Below are 26775 nucleotides of genomic sequence, written 5' to 3'. Positions count from 1 at the left end.
TCGTTCCGAGGAGATCAGGAGTATATCATCCGCATATCTAAGGTGATTTAGGTACTTTCCGTTAATACATATACCTCTGTTTTCCCAATCTGTTGATTTTGTTATATCTTCGAGGGTCAAGGTAAATAGTTTAGGTGAAATTATATCGCCTTGTCGGACTCCTCGTTTAACTTTTATATTATCCGTTATTAATTTGACGTCCAGAATTACGGTCATGGTTGCGTTTTGGTAAATATCATGTATCGATTGTCGGTATCTTGAATCTAAACTACTAAACAGTATCTTTATAATTGCTATAAGTAAGTCTAATACGACGACATAAAGATAAAAAAAGTGTGCGACAGGGATGTATATTGTTCCCATTATTGTTCAATACATATTCAGAGCACATTATGAATCTAGCGCTAACGGACATAGACGAGGGAATACTTATAAACGGAGAACAATTGAACAACATAAGATACGCTGATGATACTGTCATTTTTGCAGACAGTCTTGAAGGTCTACAGACACTTGTCTTCAGGGTGAGAGAAGTAAGTAGCAGGCTTGGGCTTGATTTTAACATCAAGAAAAACCAAATACATGGTTATAAGCAAAAATAGGATACCACCTGATCAATTACTAGTTGATGTTACTAGAGTGGTACTAGAACCAACAACCTATAACACAAATCACCAACTTTTATTATATGGGTGCAAACTTAAATGAATAGTGAGGCTAATCGACGGAAATTAAGATAAGGATCGAGAAGGCACAATCAGCTTTCGTCAAAATGAAAAAAATCTTTAACAGCCACGATATAAAATTGGAAATAAAAGTTCGTTTTCTAAAATGCTACGTATTCTCCGTTCTTTTATATGGCGTGGAGTCATGGACCTTAACTGAAGCATCACTGAAGAGACTCAAAGCATTTGAGATGTGGTGCTATAGACGTATGTTGAGGATTTCCTGGATAGACAGAGTTACGAACGAATAAGTACTACATAGAATGGGCAAAGAGCGCAAACTACTTAGTAACCATAAAACGTCGAAAAGTAGAATACCTTGGCCATATAATGCCCAATTAACAACGAGATGACCTACTTCGGACCATACCTTAAGGTAAAGAGCATGGGAAAAGAGGTCCAGGGCGAAGAAGAATATCCTGGTTGCATAACCTGCGAAAATGGTTTAACTTAATCACTACCGGACTCTTCAGGGCAGCAGTCAATAAAGTCAGAATAGCCATGTTAGTGTCCAACATCCGTAACGGATAGGTACCATAAGAAGAAGAATGTTATGCGAACTACTCATTTCGATCAATAAAAAATAAATGAGAATAATATACATGTACTTACCACTGGTCTATATACATTTAAAACAAGACAATCCTCTACAGCTTCATCAACACCAATTTGTGGGCATACTTTATAGCTAACAGTTGCATTCAATACTCCTTCCCATGGTGTTTTTGGAGCAGGGGGCTAAAAAGTTTAAAAATATTATTAAATTTTGTTGTCTGGCAATCATGTATTATATATGGTTGGGTTATATGCTAGGTTGTTAGGTCGCGTTATCCTATAAAAGTACTGTATTATCTCAGCCATTATACTATTGTGTTTGGCTCGGCATATTTTTTTACTAAACAGTTTTAAAAGAAATTAAGTAAAATTAAACACCTAATCCATCCACTTATCACGTAGTTACTAAAGGAATCATTATTTAAGTCAGAAGCTCCACAACAACAACCATTCTTTATAAATATGTAAGATAATCTGCAAAATCATTATGAAAGTTATTGGCGCCGCAATTACGGTGAAAATTTTGAACATGTAAATTAAAAAAATACAATAATCTCGCATAACCTCCGTATGGTCCTAAAGTTTTGGGAACAATTTCAAAAGCATATAACTCTGACCACAATAATCTTATATTTTTATTAAATTATTCAACAATTTAACTTAACTATCCTTATAATAAATCAAAATTCAAATGACAGACAAGGGACCATTATTTTCGATTTGCCTAATAATTATTCCCCTGACACGTTGCATTATCCTTTGGACGACCTCGGCGTCAATTTCTCTAATTTTTGTATATATGCGGCGTCTTAACTGTTCCTGATTTTGTGCTTCCCATCCGTTATTATAGACTTTCTGATTTAGACGAGACCAGAACTCTTCAATTGGACGAGCCTGAGGTAGGTTGGGGGAATTGTCTGCTTACGGTACAAAGGTAAAGTAAAGTTTCGACTTGGTGACGAAATGCACTCGCCTTAACGCGCGGCAACATCTCGGAATTCTCTCTAATTGATCCTCTGTGTATTTTGGAGCTTTCCTTTTTTTCTGGTAGATAATATTGTTACTCGATAGGATCCTGTATACTGTAGTCTTTCCAACATGAAATCTTCTGGCCAGTTTTCGCTGTGAGATCCCAATTTTGTTAGCTGCTTCAATCAGTCTTGCCTCTCTTATATGGTTCAAAATCCGCGGTCGGCCACTTTTACGCAAGTTAACACATGGTATCCCTCATTCTCTGATTGTGCGATAAATTGTCGATTTGCTTATGTTTTGATCTCGATAAATATTAAGAATATCTCGTTTCGACATTCGCCCAACCATATTATAAACACCTCGACGAATATCAATTTTATAAGACATTTTGCAGAGCACAAACCAAAATATTCTGCTTTGTTTATTAAATGTCAATAACTGATGACATTTTAATTCCATGGCCTTCTTTGTTAAATGCATTTTGCTTCTCAATCAGACCAGGTAAAATTTTTCCCAAAACTTTAGGACCATACGTTATAAAGGCCACTCAATAGACTTAGTTCTGACAAATCGCGAAGTAAGTCTAATTTTGAAAGATACGGTTATTCACGAAGACAGATCACTCTGGTGAGTTACAAAACACTGAAAACTTGATTGTTTGAACTCTCCTTTACCTAATGGCAAAGACAAGGCTGTTGAAGCAGCCTTATATTGGAAGTATAAGTATTTATTAAAATTGAATAATGTCGGCACTGAGACACAGGCAATAAAAAAATATTGTGCAAAATATATTATATTGACGATATCAGTTTCGGAGTTGGTTCAGAAAGGAAGTGTTTAGTAAAATATACTCTGTGTTGCTTTAGTTTCACAGCAACGACGCAACATTCTTGTACTACTGATACAAAATCTTTGAAGCCAGTGTTGCGTAACAACAACATTTAATATTTTTATTCAATTTTGTATCATATCACCATATCACACTGTATATTAGTTTTAAGGTTTAGATTTGTAAAATTCTTTTGTATCATCTAATAATCTGCACGGGCGCAGATAGCTTGTATTCAAAGGAACTTTCTAGGCATGAGCTTCTAAAGTCGTCAAAGAATCATAACAATGAAACGATCATTAGTAATTATTAAATTATCGGTTTGAGTCATTCGAAAATACCCAACAGAAAGTAAAATTAAAAAATAGCTTTCTCAGGTAGTTTTACCAATGAAAAGAAAGTTAAAGGTAATGAAAATGTAAACAGATCCTTTATATACGTCGAGGATTAGAGGGGCGATTTCTTAATTTTAAGAAACCGTTATGAGCCGAGTGTCAGTCAAGGGGGCAAATTGACATCAGTTTGAATTCAGCATTGAGTGAGCTCCAAGCTCTTGTTCGCGCTAGCCGTACTTCAGAAAATTTACCACAGTCGGAATATTATTAAATTTACTTATTTCGTGGCAATATTGCATCGTCGACAAGTTATCTAGTTTTTTGCACATAAATTCGAACTAAATTTCATAAATCAGCTATCGTAAGCAAGTTATCGGCGTCCAAAATACGTAGTTGTAATTGTTTAAATAGACTTGTTAAAATATTATTTGCGAAACTTTCATTTATCCCAGTTTTCTGGGTTGTCCTTCAAAAAGCAAAAATCAACCTAGTTCCCTAAGGACCAAACTTGTTCCCCACGACCTATGACTGGTGCGCATCAGGACAAGGTGTAAGGACAAACACACCTGCATCTTCGCATAGCTACCTTGTTTGCAAAAGTATTAAGTGCTTACGTGAATATTTTATTTCTGTGAATCTAATATTTTTAACATATATATACAAGCTATATGCTCCCGAAGAAGCTGAAACTGTTTTTACTTGAAGATCCTTTTTGTGTGGGATATCATCCCATTCTGGGTTTGGTTTTACAGTTTCTGGTTAGACTTCGCTGTTTTCACTATTTTTCTCTATTCTTCTCTCTCTTTATTTGTCCTTTCTATATTTCTAATTTCCATACTCCAATTCTTAACATAATTTGACCTTATTTAATCGCTAATTTAATTTTTTTTTAATATCTTTAAATGTCCCACGTCAAAATTGCTAATCTATTTAGTGTTAGTCAAAATTCCGTTCCCCCTCGTATCTTTTGAACGGTTATTATTATAATAGTGAAATTTGGAGGGAGGTAATAAACAGACGTAGGCTTCTCAACTAGTCATAACAGGTGACGTAATAGTGACAGATGACGTTACACCGCCACTGTTTTTAAATGGGACCTTATGGCAAGTGATACCTCGTTTGGAAGGTATTGAAAAACCTATAATTTTGTTTAAGTTTAAGCTCATTTTGATGAATAAATTAAATAAATACTAAAATTGTAGCTTCTTATTTAATTAATTGATATTTAACAACCAGTTCTTATGGTAAGTGTTCGAAATGTGGCACCTGTGGGTCTACTTCCTGGCATAGTAATGCATCTTATTTCTAAACTCTTGCCGTACTCGTTCGAATGTGTCAGGGGCAATTGCCCTGCATTCTTCAACAAGTCGTTTCAAAATGTCAATATTGTCGGCGGCTGTAGCGTAAACTTTAGAGTTTAAGTATCCCCACAAAAAACAATCTAATGGTGTGAGGTCGGGATAATCCTCTACTGGGTAACGTCTTACTGCACCATTATGGTGTGCAGGAGGATCTGGATTATCCTCCAGGATTTCAAGTATTAACGGGTCAATTGCATTTTGTAGCATCTCCAGATACATTTTACAGGTTAAGTTAGTATTGAGAAAAACAGGCCCAACTATGTGGTTTCCCAAAATACCTGCCCAAACATTTTTTTTGTGGAAATTAAGTATGTGTTTCACCAAAGATGTGAGGATTTGTGTCACTCCATTACCTCACATTGTGTGTGTTAACATTTCCGTTAAGAGAAAAAGTATTTCGTCACCAAAACAAATTGTTTTTATGTAATCGGGCTGTTGGTTAATTTTATTGGACATATTTTCACATAATGCTAATCTTCGGTCGAGGTCATCATCTGAAAGTTGGTGCACAGTTTTTAATTTGTATGGATGAAATTTGTTTTCAGCCAACACTTGGTGTACTGTGTTTTGACTGATTCAATAGATAGATGCAACTTGGGCTGTAGAAGAAGTAGGGTTCACTACTATTACTGGAATTATGTACCTCACAATTTTTTTGTCATCACTAATTTTTGGTCGACCTGATCGTTTGACATTTTGAACACTACCTGTTTTTTTAAACTTCTGAAGAAGCTTCCTCAAATGAGCTCTCGATATGGGGCGATCGGGGTACCTCTTATTAAAAAGACGTTCCGCTGCATGTAAATTATTTCCACATTCACCAATTATTAACACAGCTGCTACTTTGACGGCTACAGTACGTACCATTCTGCCTTTGTAAAAATTTAAACGTCTCGTTAAACAATAACTAAACTAAATATTAACTAAGAACAACTAACTAAATATACCTTACTAAACTTGAATTGACTAAACTAAGCAGAAACAGAAACTAAATATTGAGCTATAAACGGTTCTGCAAACTAAAAACAACTAGAGAATTGACAAACGTCAACTTTTGACAAATAACCAAAGACGGGCGTTAGAATTTTAAACTGGAATTTTAGTATTTATTTAATTTATTCGTCAAAATCATCTTAAATCCAAACAAAATTAGTATGATTGAATAGGAATATTAAAATAATTGTAGTTTCGCATTTAATTAATAAATATTCAAACGTTCGTTTTTGGTTAATTGTCAAAAAGTTGACGTTGACGTAAAAACAATTATAGAATTGAAAAACGTCAACTTTTTGGCAAGTAACCAGAGGCGGAGGTTTTAATATTTATTAATTAAATACAAAACTACAATTTTAGTATTTATTTAATTTATTTATCAAAATGAGCTTAAACTCAAAGAAAATTAGTATAGTTGAATAGGTATTTTCAGTACCTTTCAAACGAGGTATCACTTGCCATAAGGACCTATTTAAAATAATCTTTCACAGTGGCGCTGTAATGTCATCTGTCACTATTACGTCACTTTTTATAACTAGTTAAGAAGCCTGCGTCTGTTTATTACCTCTCCAAATTTCAGTATTATAAGTATAACCGTTCAAAAAAAAAACGAGGGGGAACAGACTTTTGACTAGCACTGTATACATTTTATAATAGCATTATAGCCTATATACCCTTAAACATTTCTTAAGGAAAATCATACAAAATTTTCATTACGAAACTCTTAATGTTATCAACCTGTAAGTGGTTTTGATTTTTATTGCTTCGATACGTAGGTGTATGATTCAAAATTTTGGTTAATCCCACGCATCAGATGGTGCCTCAACTCGTAAGATGTGGCCAGAATTCAAAAAGTCGCCGCAAAATGAACGCGAAACGTCTATTTTTCCTACATGTTTTACAAAATCGCATTTCTTCAGTTTCTTTCACGAATCCAGTCATTTTTTGCAACAATATAGGGTAAGTGATTATTATTTAAATAAATTATTTGCCGCTAATAATTGTGTTGAGTTGTGTCAATTGATTGTTCTTATATTTACGACCATATACAATTCTTTTCTTACTGCTTTTCTAAATTATTATCTAAATTATTTCTATATTAATTAAACTAATTAACCAGCTAGTTTTATGTTTTCTACAATTAACATAGTTTATTATTACAAATTTGTTTCATACCATCAATATAACAGTTTGAAAAATCTGCTTCTATTGGGTATATCTTAAAATTTTAACCCCCAACTTATAAATTGACATTTACCGACTACACATTGTAATATTTTACCTGAAATCTGTTCTTTCCAGTCGGAGGTTCTGCATATGGAATATTCTCAAATGCTTGGAAATCATTTCCTTCAAAACTCTGAAGAACATGCCCGCGAACCTTACTTCCTGTAGATAATGTTACTATTAAGTCATCATCAGTAGATACAGCTACAGGTGAAGTTACCTAAAAATAACAAAAATATTCTTCTTTAAGTTTACAATTACCAAGTTAATTCATATATTTGATGAAAGCTGCTTTTAATCTGCATAAGCTCAAAGAACTAGCTGGAATAAAAAAAAGTAATCTGTTACACATGCAATGCGATAAAAAAGTACCATGGTTGACCATCGGTAGGTTGGTTGATTATATTAAAAAGAACTTACCAATTAGTAATAAATTTATTTCAATTCTAAACAAAATATTTAAAAATTCTGGCCCCAGGAAACTTCTTGATAAATAGCTAGGTTAAAAATCAAGCAACAGTGATTTGACCCGTCAAGGTTCTGTATCTGTATCTGTAGAGTAGGGAGGGCGAGTTAAGTTTCACAGCACTTAGGATACAATTGACCCATTGTGCATCCTCCCAGGGAGCTGTCACCCTTAGCTCATTGTCCATCCTGCCATTTCTAGGAAGGTGGACAAGTCACCAGGAGACATATCTCTTATGTGGGCAGTTGTGAGCCAGGACTCGCCGAACGCGTACTCTCGTATTAACGATAACTCTGGGCATTCACATAGGACATGCTCTACAGTTTCGTCTTCTCGTTCATACTTCCTACATAGAGGTGTCTGCTAGCCCCAGTGTATGGAGGTGTTTGCTTAGTTGACAATGACCAGTTAAAAAACCAACTGCCAAACGTAGGTTTTTCCTGGTCATTCCCAAGTACTTCTTAGATGTTGACTCTTCAAGCTTACTTAGTGTAACCCTGGCAAGTTTACATCCTTTCCCTTCTTTCCATCTTTTTACGGTTTGCGTATGGGAGTAACATTTGACAATTTCCGCGATTGTTGTAGTTGACCAACCAAAAAGATCTCCAGGTCCTAAGAGTCTTAGGCCTGCCGCCTTCCTAGCTAATTGGTCAGCAATGCGGTTGCCTTTATTCCTATTGTGTCCTTTAACCCACCTCAGGATGATGGTATTACCATCCGAAGCTTGAGTTAGTGACTCGTGACACTTCATTACTAAACCTGATGTGACACGTGGTCTATTCAAGGTTAGTAGCGCTTGTCTGCTATCTGTGCAGATCATTATAGTTTTCCCTGCTATACCTTTTTGTGTTATCTCTTTTGCGGCTATGGAGATACCAGTCAGTTCTGTCTGAACTACGCTGGCATTTTTGCCCATACCCCACTTTATTCTTAGGTTCAGTAATCTGGAGTATATCCCGCATCCTGAGCCTTCATTCATTTTGGAGCCATCGGTGTATATGTAATAGGCATTTGCCACGTGTTTGTCTCCATATACTGTCCTGTTTCAATTTTGTAGGGTTTGTTAAAGACAAACTTTGGTTTAATTGAGTCGCAGTCTGCCTGTAGGAGTGGTAACGCATCCAACTCTTCTCGCCAGAAACGAGTTCTCAATTGTTCCATTTCTACATCAAGGTTTGCACCAGCTGAGTCTCATCATTGTCACTAGCGCTACCTCTTTGTCATATATATCTAGAGGCGTGATGCCAATGATCAACTCCATTGCAGCAGTTGGTGTTGTTTTCATGGCACCTGTTATATTTATGCAAGCCATCCGCTGAATATGGTTTAGTTTGTTAAACGCTGTTGCCTGTAGCACTTTTGGTACCCAAGCAATAGCTCTGTAAGTTAGCATTGGCCTAATGACCACGGTGTAGACCCAGGCTATCACCCTGGGCGTGAGGCCCTAGGTACGACCGACCGTTCGTCGACACTGCTCATAGGCAATATATGCTATTTTAGCTTTACCATCTAAGTGTGAGTTCCATGTTAACTTCTTGTCAAGGGTAATACCAAGATATTTCACCTCGTCAGAAAAATTTAGACTGTAGTTTAGAATCCTTGGGGGTATTAAGTCCGTGGTGGAACTTTCCAATTATTAATAAATTTATTTCAATTCTAAACTAAATATTTAAAAATTCTGGCCCCAGGAAACTTCTTGATAAAAAGCTAGGTTAAAAATCCAGCAACAGTGATTACCGTCAAGGTTATTTATAGGTCAAGAATTTCCCGTTCTCACATGAGAAAATTTCAACAGTTGGAAATTTCGAGTAGACTTTATTAAATAAAAAAGAAAGTTGCTTTCATCAGGTCCTCGTAGACACATCGTCTCCGGACCAGCAACTTCACGTGGAGTCATACGTCGCCATGTTACCAAATCCACTGGTAACTTTAACATCATAATATTTAATCATACATAATGGAAACTAAATTTAAACCAAAAATTTTTAACGGGTTTTTACCCACATATTTAGTGGCTCAATACATGTATATCTAGTGCACTGATGATGGAACATGGATTCCGAAAACGTTTTATGATATAGCCCAATTGGGTTTTTAAATTATATACCTTTTATAAAGGATTTTAAAAAAAAAATTTAAGAAAGTATTACCAATGATTGAAAGTTTAGACTCAACAGAGAGAGAAAATTTTTCGATTCAACAAGTTTTTACAGATAAGAATTTGGATATAATAAAAGATGTCAATACCGCTAAAGAAATGCTTAAAACACCCGAAGATGTTTTTGAGAGAAAAACTATATTCAACAAGCTTACATTAAAAAAGAAGTTGTTGACTTTAAAATGCAAAGGAGAAAAACTGGATAAGTCCGTCTTATAAATTTTAACAGAATTATAAAAGAACTGGAAGGTGAAAACAAACCACCTAATGTGAGCAATGAGGTAGCTTTTAAAGTAAGTGATATTAAATACTTCCATTAATCCAATATAGTAAAACGGGGTTCAAAGGAGTAGTGAGGCGCAATACAAGGTGTTGTTTCCAGATAACACCTCTAGCCTCTCCTACTCAATTCCTATCCTCACCTCCAAGAAGTGTGATCTTGATCACACGGGTGAACCCCGGTAAATCTGAGCAACCCTATTGGAGATTGGGTAACCAATCCCAATGGAAGGTAGGGTTATGACGGACGAGGAAGGGAGAAAGCATAGCTTGTTTAGAAGCTATAGCCAGAAGCCCTAGCACTGAACTCGGGTGCAATAGGCCGATAACCTGTTCACCTTAAACTCAGCTATCACGAACGCTACGAACAATGAACTAACCTGATGGACCAACGGACAACGACCAAAGCTACGGAATAAGGACTTAATGATGAATTTGCGACTAGGAACCTGGAATGTCCAAACCACGCTGCAGGCAGGCAAAATGCAAAGTATTGCACAGGAACTATTGAAGTACGAAGAAGACATAGCAGCCCTCCAAGAAATCAGATTTAAAGGGCATGGTTGCATAAATAAAAAAGAATATAGTATGTACTACTGTGGAGCAGGTTTTATGGTAAACAATAAATGCCGCAGTTCAGTATTAGGTTTCACTCCAGTTAATTAAAGAATATGCAAAATACGTCTGAGGGGAAAATTTCATAATATTACAACTATTCATATCCATGACCCAACAGAAGCAGCAGATGAACTAGTAACCAATCAATTCTATGACTAACTACAAGTAGAATGTGAAAATGCACAGAAGGGAGATGCAGTTATATTCCTGGGTGATATGAACGAGAAGCTGGGAAAAGAGCCAATATATGCAGAGTCCTTTGGTAAGCATAGTTTACATGATATTACCAGCAACAACGGTATAAGAGTGGCACAGTTGGCAATGGCAAACAAACTAAGAGTTGTTAGTACGTGTTTCCCTCATAAAAATATCCGTAAAGGAACCTGGATGATACCTGGTACTAAAAAATTTAATCAAATTGATCACATATTAATATCTAAGCGTTGGGCAACCTCTGTAACGGATATTAGAACTTATAAAGGCGCAATTTGCGATTCGGACCATTTCTTGGTTATATCGAAGATAAAACAAAGAATATCAATGGTAAGAAAAGAGAAAGGCACCAAACAAAGAAAATAGAACACATATATGTTTAAAAATCATAAAAAAATGAATGACTAACAGCAGAAAATAAAAGTAATATTAAATGAAAGAGGAGAACAAAACAACATTGAAGAAGAATGGAATGTCATCCAAACGACAATTACAAATATAGCAAAGGAAACATTAGGTGAAACCTCAAGCAAAAGAAACGAGGAATGGTTTGGGGATGGAATGGAACATCAGGGGATGCGGGATCCTAAATGAGAATGTAATACCTGGGATAGCGAGAGATGAAGTTGTCTTGGCGTTAAATAGGACAAAAAACGCTAAGGCATTAGGAACCGATGGAATACCTGTGGAGGTTTGGAAGGCTTTATGAGAGGAGGGGGTTGATATTTTGTGGCAAATGATGAGTAGGATATATGACGAAGAAAGGATGCCCAATACGTGAAGAGAGAGTGTGATGGTATCATTGTATAAAGATACAGGGGACATTCAGGACTGTAAGAACTATAGAGAGATAAAGTTAGTGTCGCATACAATGAAAATTTAAGAGCTGTAAAGCAAAGGTTTAGGAGAGAGACATCGGTAGAAGAAAACAGTTTGGGTTTATGACAGGAAAGAGGACTATGGATGCCTTGTTTGCGTTAAGCCAGTTGATAAAAAAATACAGCCAAAAGAAAACAGAGCTGCATTTAATATTTATAAATCTTGAGAAGACGTACGACACAGTTCCTAGACAAGAGTTCTGGAGATGTATGAAAGAGAAATAAGTTTCTGAGAAGTTCGTAAGGCTCGTGAAGGATATGTACGAGGGAGCGTATACCAAAATAAGGACTGCTGTCGGATTGACCAACAGTTTCTTAGTGATGGTTGGTTTGCATCAAGGCTCTTTACTGAGTCCTATTTAATCTTGTTATAAAACTACTGACAGAGAAAGTAAGGAAGGGGGCTCCTTGGTCTGTGGAGTGTTTAAGAAGGGTTATTAAAGAGGAAGAACTTAAGGTCAGCTGGTCAAAAATGGGTATATGTGGTTGTGAGGAAGAGAAATGGTTGTAGACGTAGAATTTCTTGGAGAAAATCTAGGGCGAGTAGAAGAATTTAAATATCTTGGCTCCTACATAACGGAAAATGGGATGCTAGATGCTAGAAATTGCCTACAGGATACAGGCTGGTTGATTTAACTGGAAGCGGTGTACATTACGATGGAAAAATCGGGGAAGGACTGAAAGGAAAAATATACAAGAGTGTGGTGGGACCTGAATTGGTGTACGGCGGTAAAGTGTGGCCTGTAAAGAAGATCCAGGAAAAGAAGATGGAGGTAGCTGAAATAAAAACGTTACTATGGATGTTAAGCAAGACTATACGGGACAGCAACAGAAACGACATTATTAAAAAAAAGCAGTCTCAAAAAAAATTCAAGAACAAACACTGCAATGATTTAGTCATGTCAGCCGTAGCCGTAGGGATAAAAACTATGTGGGATGAAGTATAGAGCTGTTAAAAATTGGCGGAAGAAGAAATAGAGTAAGAAACAGCGACCCTAAAACGGGAAAAGCTGAGAAAAAGGAGAAGAAGGTGAAGAAAGAAAAAAAATATTTATCCTATTAATACTAAAATCAGTCAGAGACAAACTCGACCAGTAGAATATACGAAAACGCAATTAAAAACAGAATTGAAAGTGAATATAAAGACTTAGAGGCTGAGGAACGGGCAGGATTTAGGGCAGGAAGATCCACTATTAACCATTTGTTTTGCATTACATAGATTATTGAAAAGAAAATAGCCGTTAATCAACAAGTACATTTATTGTATGTAGACCTACGAAAGGCTTATGATAGCGTACCACATTATAAATTATGGGAAGCGTTAGAGAAAACAAACATAAGCATAAATTTATCAAATGCGACGAAGGAACTGTACGCTAATGCTAACTCAAAGGTAAAGGTTGGAAATAATCTGTCAAGTGGATTCCAAATTAATAAAGACCTAAAACGGGGCTGCTGTCCCTCCCCGACATTATTTAAAATTTATCTAGAACAAGCTCTAAAACTTTGGAGGCGCAAATGTAGAAATATGGGAATGCCAATTAACAACAATAGCATATACAGTTTGTCATTTGCAAATGATCAACTAGTGATAGTACAAGATTATGAAGATATTGAGTATATGACTCGAAAATTAATCTAGGAGTAAAAAATGGGAACTTGAAGTCAATATCCAAAAAACCGACTATGTGTGTACCGGCGGGAAACAACAGGACCACATATTGGAAGATGGAGAAGTTATCAAACATTGCATTACATATAAATATTTAGGTATGATCATCACAAAAGAAGGCAACGTAGACGACACAATTGAGGAGAAAAACAACCAAGCAAGAAAAGCAATTTCCCTTCCCAATAGTATCCTTTGGGATCAATCAATATCTAATAATAACAAGAAGAATATATATATAACACAATCATTTAAAGTATAATTACCTACAGTAGTTAAGTATGGCAAATGAAGGAAAGATACAAGAGAAAACTTGAGGCAACGGAAATGGATTTCTGGAGACGTTCAGCTGAAAAATCTAGACTAAAAAGAGTAACGAACAACAGAATAAGAGAAATTATAAAAGTAAAACATACAATACTATAGGATATTGGTACCCAACAACTCAGATGGTACGGTCAAGTACAGAGAATGTCTGAAGAACGTCTCCCAAAACAAGTCTTAATGTGGACCCCTCACGGTAGAAAAAACAAAGAGGAAGACCCCGCCTTAGGTGGAGAGAAGGCATCAATAGAGAAATGAAAGACAGAGACATAGAAGAAGACTTATGGATGAATCGAGGGGAGTGGCAACTGGGTATCGGAAAACGTAGGAGAAAGTTTTAAACCGACATATATATATATATATATATATATATATATATATATATATATATATATATATATAGTAAACTCTTAAATATTGGGGAAATCTGCAAGAAAGACTCTAATGTGTATCAATTGTTTCGCCGAACGTTTTCGCCAAAGAGAATTAATTTGGCTTCTTTAGGGCTGAAAGAGAATAAATTATAATTAGCTACCATATATTATCTATTAAAACATTATTGATCTTACCGTAACTTAGAATTGTAGAGTTAGAATATTAAAAAACTTTGCTAGTAACATAGTGGTGTTTTTTGTTACTATGTGCAAAAAAAGTTTTTTTAAGGTTTGAAATGTATGGTAGCTTTGAACTTGACACGTAAAGGCTTACCCAAGGTTAATCGAAAAACCCAATGTAACTACATTTAAAAGGAGGTAATTCTTTGAATTGTCGGCAATAACTAAATTTTTGATTTTTAGAAAGTTTAAAAGTGAGGTTCTGTTTTAGCCAGAACGCAAGCGCAGACAACTTCAGTAGTTCTTATGAATCTTTATGTCGTTAAGGTTCATTGGTAAAAACGAATGAAATTAAATCCCAGTATAGGGAAATATTATTTTGATTTTCTTTATTTAATTATATTCTATTGTTCATGTATTATTGCATCTTATTGAGATGTATCTAAGAAACGCAAGGGAATGTTATATATTTTTTTTGTTAATGAAAATTAATTATAAAGGTATGTTAGTTGTTAATGGATATATCAGTCAAGTTAGTTATCTGTGATATAGTATTGTTCTTGGTATCTGATTTAAGTAACAAGTGGTATATATCGCTTAGATTCTTAATGTCACTCTTAACATTAATGAAGAAATCGTTAAGGAAAATATAAGACATTTCAATGAACTCTCTTTTAGATTTATTGTTCTCACGGTGGAGAATTGTAGTGTTCGTATAGTCCATGAGATGACCAGTGGAATGGACATGTTTGGCTAATGCACAACGGTCAGGGTGAAGTCGGGAATCACTTTTGTGTAGTGTAATACGTGATTTCAATAATTGAGATGTTTGACCGATGTAGGAATTGTTCCAAGAGAGACATGGAATGTTGTAGACAATATTACTAAGCCTATCTATGGGAGTCTTATCTTTTATCTTAGAATAAAGATTATTAATTGTTAGGGCTGATCTACAAGCCACATTAAGTTTAATGTTGTTATTATTGCCAAAGCTATTTTTAACACTTTTCAGAATCCTTGTTAACCCCGGAGAAAAATTTCATATATATATATATATATATATATATATATATATATATATATATATATATATATATATATATATATATATATATATATATATATATATATATATATGTGTATATAAATGTTATTCAAAAAAGCTTACATATTTTTATTTACTGCAACTAAGAATTAGCTAGGGTTAAACACAATGCATCATAATGACATAGCTAATGGTTTCACTAATATGATAATCGCATCCAACGATATGCTTGCTTGATTTAAGTTTTTCGGGTTTATTAATTTCCTTGTATGGTTTTAAGGAAATTTTAAACAATAGATCCAGTAAAAAAAAGGTAAAATTTATACTCACCCCTTTATGGACAGAAAATATAAGTACACAAATAATAAACAGTTTTAAATGCGCCATTTCGTGGTTGTACATAAAGCAACGACAGAAAAAATATATAACAAATGAACGCTTTTATATCTGTTTTAAAAATTTTTTCGGAGAAAAACTGAATTTGAGATAAGCAAATAGGACGAGATTGTATTTTTGTTAATATTTAAGAGGTTCTTGAAATTCCACTATACATCAGATATCCAAATCACACCAAATTGCTGAGAGGAATACTCATCAATAAAATGTAAATATTTTTAAAATTATTTATGAATTGTATTACCTATCTATTGTAAATATTCTACCTTCCAAGAGCAAACACCTGTGAAGGTTGCACTATTATCAAATTGTAATCAACGATATAAACCAACTGTAAAGTTGTCACGTATAAATACCTGAATTATCGGGTGCCTTGTTGAACTGCAATTGGCAGGCACACCTGAGATAACTTAATAAACGGACGCATCAAAATAATAAACATTGGCGATTTTAGTACACAAGCACTTCCCAAAAATCACATTTATCAAAATATATTCTTTATTTATTTATTTATTTATACAAATTTTTAAATATACAAATAAGTAGAATAAAAATGAAACGTTTATTTGAAAACCAACACATGTCCATTTTTTGCAAATTTGACTTTATACATATTATGTTGTCTTTATCGACCTCACATATTCAGTTGTGTAAAAATCCCAGATGACTGTAGTAAACTTCGGATAGTTTTAGAAAAACATCAGATGTCCATGCGGTTTGTTCTTAAACCATCACTTGTCCCATCAGCGGTCATCGCTAAGCGTGAATGATCTTGTCTATAAATTTATCAGTTGTGTGTGTTCTTTGTTAATAACAGGTGATATTTGCTTCCTTTGTATTAGAAAAATAGTTCAGCTTGGCGGAAACTGTTCAGTACAATACCTCTAAAGACGCGTCCACACTGGAGCAACATTTTCGAACATAATACAACAAAAAATTGTTACAACATAAAATGTTTATATTTGTTGGAATATGTTGTGTTGCGTTGCATAAAGTTGGTGTTGCGATTCAACACAAGTTGTAGTATGTTGTATAAATCCGTTTCTAGCGGTAAAGATCAAAGGATAATATGAAACAAAGTGAAACATTTGTCAACATTGCTTCGATGTGGACGGATTGTTGCGAGTTGAGACCTGTTGCAAATTGAGTGACTAGACAGTAGACAGACCGCCGCGTCTATATTTAGTGATGGCGTTTAAGTGGACTTCGGAGAATTGTTTAAATTTAATTGACAATTATAGACAACATCCATGTATTTGGAATCCTAAAAATGTTAAATATAAATGCAGAGAATCAAAAAATGATGCATGGAATGCAGTTTGTTCAGCTGTAGGGTGCTCATCTCAGGAAGAGGCAAAGAGAAAAATCCGTAATTTGGTGGCTCAGTTTTATAGAGAGCAAAAAAAATATCGCAGCATGAAAAAATCTGGAGCAGGCGCTCAGTTTCATTCCAAGTGGTTTGCCTACGATGCATTAGTATTTCTTCGAGACAAAAACAAAGTCCGCCCATGCAAGGAAAGTGAAGCTGAGCACGTGGTAAGTAAACACACAATGTTTTTAGATATTAACTTTTCTGTTATTAATTATTCAAACAAATAAATAGGCAATTTCAATTTATACATGAATTATAATTCAATAATTATTCTGCCACGGCACCATCCCCAAAGGTGTAACGAAAAAATCTGCAAACTCTTGCCTAATATCTTTTGCTTCAGTTGATGCATTTCGTGCAACTTTCTTGTATGAAGTAAATGTATTACTCTGAGTTTCTCTTCTCCACGATCCTTCTAAAACACGTCCTGTATCGTTATCTTCACCGTCATATGTACCTAGGGGATTGTAGGAATTTTTAGATCTTGAACTATTCCTTAAAAAATTATGCAAGTAAATGCAAGCCATAACAACAACTTCTGCAGTTTCTGGTTCTAAAAGTAAGGGTTTTCTAAATATTCTAAAAATCGAAGATAACATTCCAAAAACATTTTCTGATATTCTTCTCGCTCTACTGAGACGGTAATTAAATATCCTTTTGGGAGACCCTTTGCCCTGCGCCCCAGGGTAGGGTTTCAGTAAATTTGGTGATAATGGGAAGGCATAATCCCCTAAAAATACGTGAGGGACTAATTTCTCACGTCCTGGTAAAGAGCTATATTCTGGAAGGTTGAGTTTGCAGCGAGTTAATAGTTTTTTGAATAATGTATTTTCGAAAACTCCTCCATCAGATATTCTCCCTTGGGAGCCTACATAAAAATACAAAAATCGGCAATTAGCATCCATTACGCCGAACAGAACAATGCTAAAAAATGTTTTGTAATTGAAGAAATCACTTCCACTGTTTTTTGGTGCTTGTATTGCAATGTGCTTGCTATCCATGATGCCTACACATTTTGGAAAATTCCAAAGAACACTGAAACCATTAGTAATTGTTTCCCATTCTTGAGCAGTTTCAGGCATCTGAAATACAAAGATATCATTACTTATGCTAAAAATGTAGATCACTGTAATATTAGGCGTTCTCCTACTTTGTAGTGTTTACATTTTATACAATGTATTTTTCTTTTCAGGATGACCTTAATGACTCTTCCTCCGAAACGGATTTAGATGATTCACAAGTAACAGATTGTGATGAAGGTAGAAATGAGACCCAAGAATTTCAAGATGCAGAAAATGGCAACGAAGGCATGAAAGACTTGTATAACGATGGTTCTCAAAACCCATCAACATCTAACGCTGCTTGTGAGAAGCCTTCGGCATCTAACAAATCCTCTCAAGAGCCTCGTAAAAAAACCGTGGAAAATCCGAACAGCACAAATCTTGATGAATTTAAACACCCTAATAAAACTAGACGTGTCACACAAACACTTACAAGAAAAATCGATGATAACGCTCGAAAAGAAGAGGCATATAAAATAATTCAAGACATACAAAATAAACGACAGCGAGACAAATTCGATGTATTTGGAGAACATATGGCGTGTAAAATTAGGGATTTTAATACCACCTGCGCACAAAATATTGTAGAACATCTTATAGGTAATATTTTGTTCGATGCAAGTATGGGTAAATATGATTATGGAATGCCACAATCAACTAACACATATGAGCCAATTTTATCAATGCAACCTTCCACGAGACCACAATCACATTCATCGTATTGCAGCACACCAGCTATATCACCAGCGGAGACATACATACAAAACTCTTCAGACTCCTCTACTGCTTTTGGTTCCTCAAACATTCTCGCAGAGGCATTTCAATTAAGTAACATGTAAAACTTCTAAAGTTATCAATGAAAAAGTACAATAAAGTTTATTTACCTTAACTTGGTCTTTAATTGCATTTACTAGCGCAGCACATACTTCTGGTACTATCTTTGAGATAGCTTGTTTCGAAATCTTAAATAAATACATCAAGCTGCTGTAGGAATCTCCAGTTGCCAGAAAGCGCAATGTTACAGCTAATCGTTCTTGTGGAGGTATAGCCTTTCTACAGTTAGTATCTGCTTTTCTTATCACTGGTGCAATTTTTTGCAGCAAAAATTCCATATCTGAACTACTCATGCGCAAAAAATTTTTGAAGCACCCATCGGTTCGAAGTTCTAATAAAACGTCATCTTTCTTTAAATCCGATAATATTTCCTTTCCACCATATTTTTCCCTTTTCTTCAAACTTGGACGGACCCAACATTTACGCTTCCGTTTTCGTGAATCACCACACAAAATTAGAAAGCACGCGGTAGCAGTTAATAAGTCTTCCTCTATCATGTCACAAAACTACAGCAGTATGGACAGAATGTTGTAATCAACTGAATTTGTGATTCAACAAGTTCAAACATTCATTAACATTGTTGCACTAGTGAGGATAGTTTGTTTTATGTCAAAAGTTTAATAAATTAAACATTTAGCAACTTGTTGCAACATAAAATTCCTACAAGTTGCCAAATGTTGCTCCAGTGTGGACGCGCCTTAATATTATAGACGATATCATTTGTAAAATTCGAACTACAGATCAACTACGAAAACGGAAAAGAAAAGTTTATCGAAAGGAAACCATAAAGCAAGCTAAAATACATGGAGTTGCTCACAAAACGCATAAAGGTGATAAGGATGTTTTAGATCGAACAACAGGGAATGACTGTATGTAAGTTTTTCGATAATAACAAGTTGTTTTCTCAATGCTTATGACTTCAATATTGGTTGTAGGGGTAAACGTCAATGCTTCTATGAAATAACACAGCAACAACGTTCTGACTTACTAAATATGTTAAATAATATGAAGACCAAAGATGAGCGGGATTCATATTTATCCAGCCTCATTAGCGTTGCTCCTGTCCAGAGACGACGCAGTCGTATTCCACAAGCTGCTTTACCTAACCACAGTACTACTAGTGACAGTGAAAATGAAGATACAAACAAAGCTTGAGATCAACAAGGTCCACCACATGTAGCTTCTTTTATGTATAAAATTCGACTACCAGAAAAAGACGAAAGTATTTGTGCCGAAGCTCTTCGTAGTAATTTCGGTATTACTGATATGCAGATCCGTCGAATTAGAAATAGCTTAGAAATGAGTAGATGTTCTCCAAAAGATGTCCGAGACAAGCTTACAAATAGGCCTAAGAAAACACATCCTGCTGACATAAAAGACATAATAGCTCACATTTCTTCATTCAAAGGCCGCCAAAGTCATATTACACTGAGACTGGAGGTGTACACGACATCAGAGGCAATGATGTCCATATGTATACCTATCACAATGGAACGTGGTCAAAATGAAGTAATTTCCATGATATTTTATTATCTAAAGGATCATATACTCGGTAAAATGGATAAGATATAGTTTTTCTCTGATGGTCGTCCAGGTCAGAACAAAAACTACATCTTTATCCGCATTTCATATATCTTGGTGCATGTACTCAAATTAGCATCAGACATAACACACTTATACCCAATAAGAGGACATCCATACCTACATTGCGGTAGAGACTTTAGTTTCATTTCTCTTGGTTTGCCAAAATTTTAATTTTTGGATAAGTGTTGTTTTTCAAATAAACGCTTCAAATATAAAACATATATTCTCTAGAATATTATTGCTAGTTTACACCAGGCCTCTAAGGAGACACTCGGGACACAGCAAAACAAAATTAGTAACAAAATATGGTGGAACGAAGAAATCGAATATATGGTAAAACAGAAAAAAGAACAGAATCTAAAATGGCTAAATACAAAAAATACTGAAGACCATCAAGCTTACAAAGAAGCCGATAGACAACTACGAAAAATGATAAAACAAGAAAAGAATAAAACATGGAATCAGAAATGTCAAGAAATCAATACATACATCGGAGGGAAGCAATGTACAGAGGTATGGAATTTTATACAATCAGTAAAAAATACAGGAAAAAACAAAGCACACATACACACCATAAAACCAAGACAATGGAAAGATCACTATGAAAGCTTGCTGACAGAGACAAGACAAGAATACCTAGCGAACTCCCCAACACAGTCAGTACATATACAAGGAGAGGAAGCGAGGGTAGACATCGAAACAGTAAGGAAGGCTGTAATGACCCTAAAGAATGGTAAATCCGCTAGACCTGAGGGAATCTATGCTGAAATGCTTAAGAATGGAACTCATAAACTATTTGAAATATTAACTTATGTGATCAATCAGTGTCTAAATGTACACCCAGTACCAGAACAATGGAGAACGGCATACATGTCCTCAATACACCAAAAGGGGGACAAAAGGAATTGTAATAATTATAGAGGCATATCGGTAACCAGCACCCTGAGCAGACTGTATGGACGAATTTTGAGAAATATGATCGAGAAAGAATATAAGCACAATGAAGAGGAAGAACAAAGCGGGTTCCGTGCAGGAAGATCGTGCACCGATAACGTATTTTGTCTTAAACAAATAATGAATCTATGAATGAATAATGAATGAATGAAACAAAAGGAAGGAAATTTAATATATATGAGACCATGATTAAAACTACTCTTCTTTATGGCGCTGAAACATGGAGAATTAGTGAAAAGAACAAAAAGCGAATAGAAGCAGTAGAGATGGATGCAATGAGAAGATCTTTAGGTATTTCCAGACGAGACCGAATCAGAAATGATGTAATAAAACAACGTATGGGAATAGAAGGAATTATAACTCAAGATATAGAAAAGAAACAATTAAGGTGGTATGATCATGTTCAACGGATGCCAGCATCAAGACTCTTCAAAAAAGTAATATAATGGCAACCGATAGGTCGACGGAAAAGAGGAAGACCCAGATTAGAATGGCAACACGGCGTAAACAAGTCCATGAGCGAAAGAAATTTAACAACAAACGACTGCGAAGATAGGAAGAGATGGTGTTTAGGTATCGGACAACGTCGAAAGACGTTCTAAACCGATGTATATATAAATATAAAACATATATAAAAAGTCACAAAAAGTTTTAGGCATAGGGTGAATTATGAATAGTGACTATGGATGCAGTTTCAATATTAGTTGATTAAGTGCACAGCCAAATAAATCTATATCAGGTATACTGTTAAATTCATTACAAATTCTATTAGTTATAGCTGACTATTGGCCATGAGTGTACGATGGAATTAAATCTGAAAGCATTTGAACTAAGGATAGCTTTTGCAAGTACCAGAAAATTCACAGAGCTAATAGTTTCTGGATAATATATATATTATCAGATAATTTATATAAGAAACATAAATCCAAATAAGTTCTGCATGTCCTTAAGAAGTGGAGCATTTAGCAACAGTCCTTAGAAACGCTTTTTGAATTATTTCCGTTCTAGTAATATACTCATCACTATATATTGTCCATATCATTCATGCATATTCCAGAATAGAAAGTACTAAAAAACATTGAAGCAGTAGATGTTGGAAAATTTTGTTAAAGATCTGCTAAAATAAAACCCAGGAGTCTAAGGATTCTATTACAAATGGTATTTATATGAGTATTAAACTTTAGAGATCCATCAAAAGTAACCCTAAGTCTTTTATGTATATAACATGATTGACCAAGTTATTATTAAATGTTTAATCATAAATTAGAGGAGATTTGCGTTTTGAGAAACTCAAATAACAGCATTTATTGTTATTTAGGAAAGTTTGTTTAGCTGATACCAATGCAAAAATCTATTTAAATTCTGTTGAAGCAGTTTGCAGTCTTGAATATTGTCAATTTTTTTAAATGCATAAAATTATCAGTATATAATAAAAAATTACTATTTTTTATTTAGCCCAATCAGTTTTTCATACATCATGTTGATACTTTGTTTGTACTGTCCACACTCCAGTATAAAGTGCTGCAGATCTCCCACTGTACCACAGGAGCAATATGGGTTATCAGTAATACCTATGCTGTGTTTGTATGCAGGAGTGAGTGCGTGGTTTGATCTTATTCTGTTTATTGTTTTTGTAAATAACCTATTTGTCTCATATTTGAACCATCTCTCATTGGGTATTAGTGGTTGGCAAGCTCTAAAGTGTATTCCAGTTGTACTTTGGTTGTATAAACTATGCCATCTTTGTTTGCAGTTTTTTCTACTGATATTATCTATGTCTGCTACTGGAAGAAGTATGTTGTTTATATTATGTTTGGTTAAAGCTGCAGATTTAGCTAATTTGTCGACTTCTTCATTTCCTAATATTCCAGAGTGTCCTTTTACCCAACAAATAATAATCGAGCTACCTGCGGAAATAATATCATAATGTAACTTCTTTATTTCTATCTCAATATGGTTTAGGTTTTTTGTGGTTTTGATAGAAGTGAGTTTGTCCATAATGCTTCTACAATCAGTCAGAATGATATAATTATTCATACCAATAGTTATAGATACCAATATATATTTTAACGCAAGAAATAAAGCTGATAGTTCGGCAGTGTATATTGAAGCTTCATTGGGCAATCGACATGATTCTTTGTAATCAGAATTCCAGTGATATATTGCACAACCCGTTTTATTTTGAATTTTGGAGCCGTCAGTAAAAATATATTGAAATGCAGGCCACTTATCTTTAATTATTTTATTGATCATACTTCCTGGAAGATTTGAATCTATATAATATGTTTCTATTATCTTAGAGAAGAGAGTCTTAGGAGGTTGTGTATAAATTGGTGGTATTTTATTTTGATACAATTGTTCTTCAAATATTGTTAGTTTCCTATAACTTTCAACGTATATGGGAGTTTTTTTGTTACGCCAATATTTATGGCTAAGTCTAATATATTCAAGTTACGAATATATTTTTTAAATAGCTGGAGTTTTTTGATATAGCTCTAGCTACAAACTTATCTGTACAAAACTGTCTGCGTAGTGTAAGGGGTGGCTCTTTAGCTTCAATTTCAATAATACTAATAGGAGTAGATTTTAAGTAACCAAGACATAGCCTCAAACATTTATATTTTTGGGTTTCAATTTTATTAAGATGTCCTGTTGACGCAGACCCATATAAATGATAACTATAATCGAAAATTGGTCGAATAAAACAGTTAAAAAAGTTGTTGAGAGGTGACTCTCCTGAGGAACCCCCGAGGTGACATTCAATAGTTTTAAGAGAATACCTGTTCTGTTAACAATTTGAAGGCGATTTAATAAAAAGCTTAAAATGCAACTGGACAGAGAACCAAATACTCACAGAGACGATAAATTACTCATTAATATAGAATGATCCTAGTGTGTCAAACGCCTTAGTGAAATCGATGTAAATATCATGTACTTCACTTCCGCCCTTTAATGCATCGGTTCACGAATCTTTTCAAATACCTTACTAAATAGTGACCACATTAGAATTCCTCTAGTTTCTAATATCTGTCTTATTACCATTCTTAAGAATAGGGTTAATATTACTTGTCTTCCAAGCTTCTGGGAAAATTCCTGAAACCTCTTGGAATACCATCTGGACCAGGATTTAATTTAATATTTATGCTTCCCAATCAGTTGTACATATCCATTTCTTCTTCTTCTTTTTCCCCTTTATAGCAATTCTGCTTGTTCATTAGCGAATTAATACCTCTGTGGAAGGTTCTCACTCCATCTTTTGCTTAGTCGTTCGGTTTTTCTTCTGCCGATTGGTGACTTATCTCTTGCTATTTTGACGACACGGGTCTCCTCCATTCTGCTTATGTGGTTAATCTATTCTTTTGTTTTATTTTGTGTCTATTCATTTATACACTGTACGTTACATTTTCGTCTAATGTCTTCACTTCTTTTTCGATCTCTCAGCGTATTTTCTGTAACTCTTCTCAGTACTCTCAGTCTCATCTCTGCTGTTTTCAGCAGACTTTGCGTTATCACTATGTCGGGTCTTGTTTCTGAGGCATATGTCATTATTGGTCTTACACTGGCTTTATAAATTCTTGACTTTGTCTCAGTGTTAATGTGTCTGTTTCACCATATAGTATTATTAAGGCATCCTGTCTCAAATGGAACTTAAAATAATTTGCTATGCTATGGAAAGCTCGAAAGAGAAGTGGAAGATTAAGTGAATAGATCAAACAGAGCAGCAGGTGGCTTGAAGAAAACAATATAATAAAAACGGTCATTAGACCAATAATATCATACCTGGCACAAACACGACCTGACACGGAGAGGATAAAAAGGTTACTAGAATTAGCAGAGATAAAAACAATTAGATAAAACAGAAAAATGGATATTATAATACTATGGGACATGGGACAGAGCTATACGTACTGATATACGACGTACATGCAAGGTGGAAAACATCAAGCACTAGGTAAGAAATAGAAGAGTAGAATGGAACGATCATATACGCCGAATGACAACAAATAGAGTAGTAAAGACTCCCCAATAAGAAGATAATCAGTAGAAAGACCACGAAACTGATGGAACGACAACTTACTGGAAACACATTGAAAAACAGACACAGTCATGTCACAGAGTCATGTCTACATAAAAACAAGAAGAAGATTATTATATTTTTATTTCAATGGGCCAGGTTTATCGATTATGTGATCTTCTCATTGGCCATTTAAGTCACATGGTCCATTAACCTCGCAAATTAGAAAAAGATATAGGGACTACTTTGCTTTTTTCTTTGTCGCATTGGGAAAACGGGATGGTATTGCAACTATCAGTCTATCTTCAATTATATGTCTATAATTTTAATAGATTAAAGTTGTACCAGCTTTGTAAATTAATTAAAAGCAAATCTTTATATTTATTTTATTTGTCTCTCCGTCAATACATAGTATTTATTTAATATGTTATAAGGGGCTCCCGTACAAAAGGATCCAATATTGATTCAATTGTATAATATCGTCGAGGGTTTTCTTTGACTTCGAATGTCGAATCAATATCCAAATACTTCACAGATCCAGGTTTAACTTCTGACCAAATCACGTTTTGTAGATCTTCATCTTCTACAGGCGTAGGGTTTCTGAAAAAAAAAGAAATAAAAAAATAAATAATTGAATATTGTTGTGAAGCTATTTTCTTGTGACATTTTAAAGTAATTATTATTTAAATGGGAATAAGCCACAATTAAAGGTTAAAGTACGTTTATTGACGTTTCAATTTCCACTTCGGAAATCGTTCTCAAAATACACACATTAGTATATTTACTAATGTGTGTAACTACTACTAACGTTTGTATTTGTAATACAGCTGTATCAGACGACTGCACCATGCCGAAACAGCTGTAGTGAAAAGAATGTAGAATAAATTTTGTGAAAGTTTTGAAAACAAAAGTTTTCAGTGTTTTTTTTTTAATAAAACACTCAGAAGTTTTCTAGGATAGTAAAACTGATCTTAAAAAAAAGAAAGTTGGCACGAAGTACCGATTTTTTTTTTAAATATTGTGGCAGTCAACGTGTTAAATTATTTTTAAATCAAATCTTCTGACCTTAATAGTTTGAAAGTGAAACTTACTGATATTTAATGAAATTGGTCCACCACTTGAGAATAGGTTTGCGAAGAGCATCGTTATGACTTAAACCATCATAAGATAAATTCCACATATAGTACAAATCGGCACCATGTACAACACCTAAAATATAGTATCATAAAAATGATGGATGTATAACTCAGGGGCACTTATCGTAATGTCCTTCTGGAGGGACAAATTCACTGAAAGGGTTAAATAAAATTCTTTTTTTCTTTGTAATATGATAAAACTATTAGTTTATTTTTATTTTT

General features: G+C 34.5%; 2 protein-coding genes across 2 annotated transcripts in view; both read right to left on the bottom strand.

Moving 5' to 3' along the window:
- LOC140447327 (para-nitrobenzyl esterase-like) overlaps positions 1-15662 on the bottom strand; it is a 47930-nt gene extending 32268 nt beyond the window's left edge. The window contains exons 1-3 of the mRNA XM_072539926.1: positions 15532-15662; positions 7053-7217; positions 1338-1463 (exon numbers count right to left, since the gene is read on the bottom strand). Coding sequence (XP_072396027.1) covers positions 1338-1463; positions 7053-7217; positions 15532-15603 — 363 coding nt within the window. The 5' untranslated portion in view covers positions 15604-15662. The remainder of the gene's footprint in view (positions 1-1337; positions 1464-7052; positions 7218-15531) is intronic.
- A 10127-nt stretch (positions 15663-25789) lies between these two features.
- The window catches only part of LOC140447326 (para-nitrobenzyl esterase-like), a 30187-nt gene continuing 29201 nt past the window's right edge, over positions 25790-26775 (bottom strand). Inside the window, exons 10-11 of the mRNA XM_072539924.1 lie at positions 26509-26626; positions 25790-26017 (exon numbers count right to left, since the gene is read on the bottom strand). Coding sequence (XP_072396025.1) covers positions 25837-26017; positions 26509-26626 — 299 coding nt within the window. The 3' untranslated portion in view covers positions 25790-25836. The remainder of the gene's footprint in view (positions 26018-26508; positions 26627-26775) is intronic.

Source organism: Diabrotica undecimpunctata, chromosome 8, assembly GCF_040954645.1.
Source record: "Diabrotica undecimpunctata isolate CICGRU chromosome 8, icDiaUnde3, whole genome shotgun sequence".
In the NCBI taxonomy this organism is placed as follows: Eukaryota; Metazoa; Arthropoda; class Insecta; order Coleoptera; family Chrysomelidae; genus Diabrotica; species Diabrotica undecimpunctata.
This window is presented reverse-complemented; position numbering and strand designations above follow the sequence as displayed.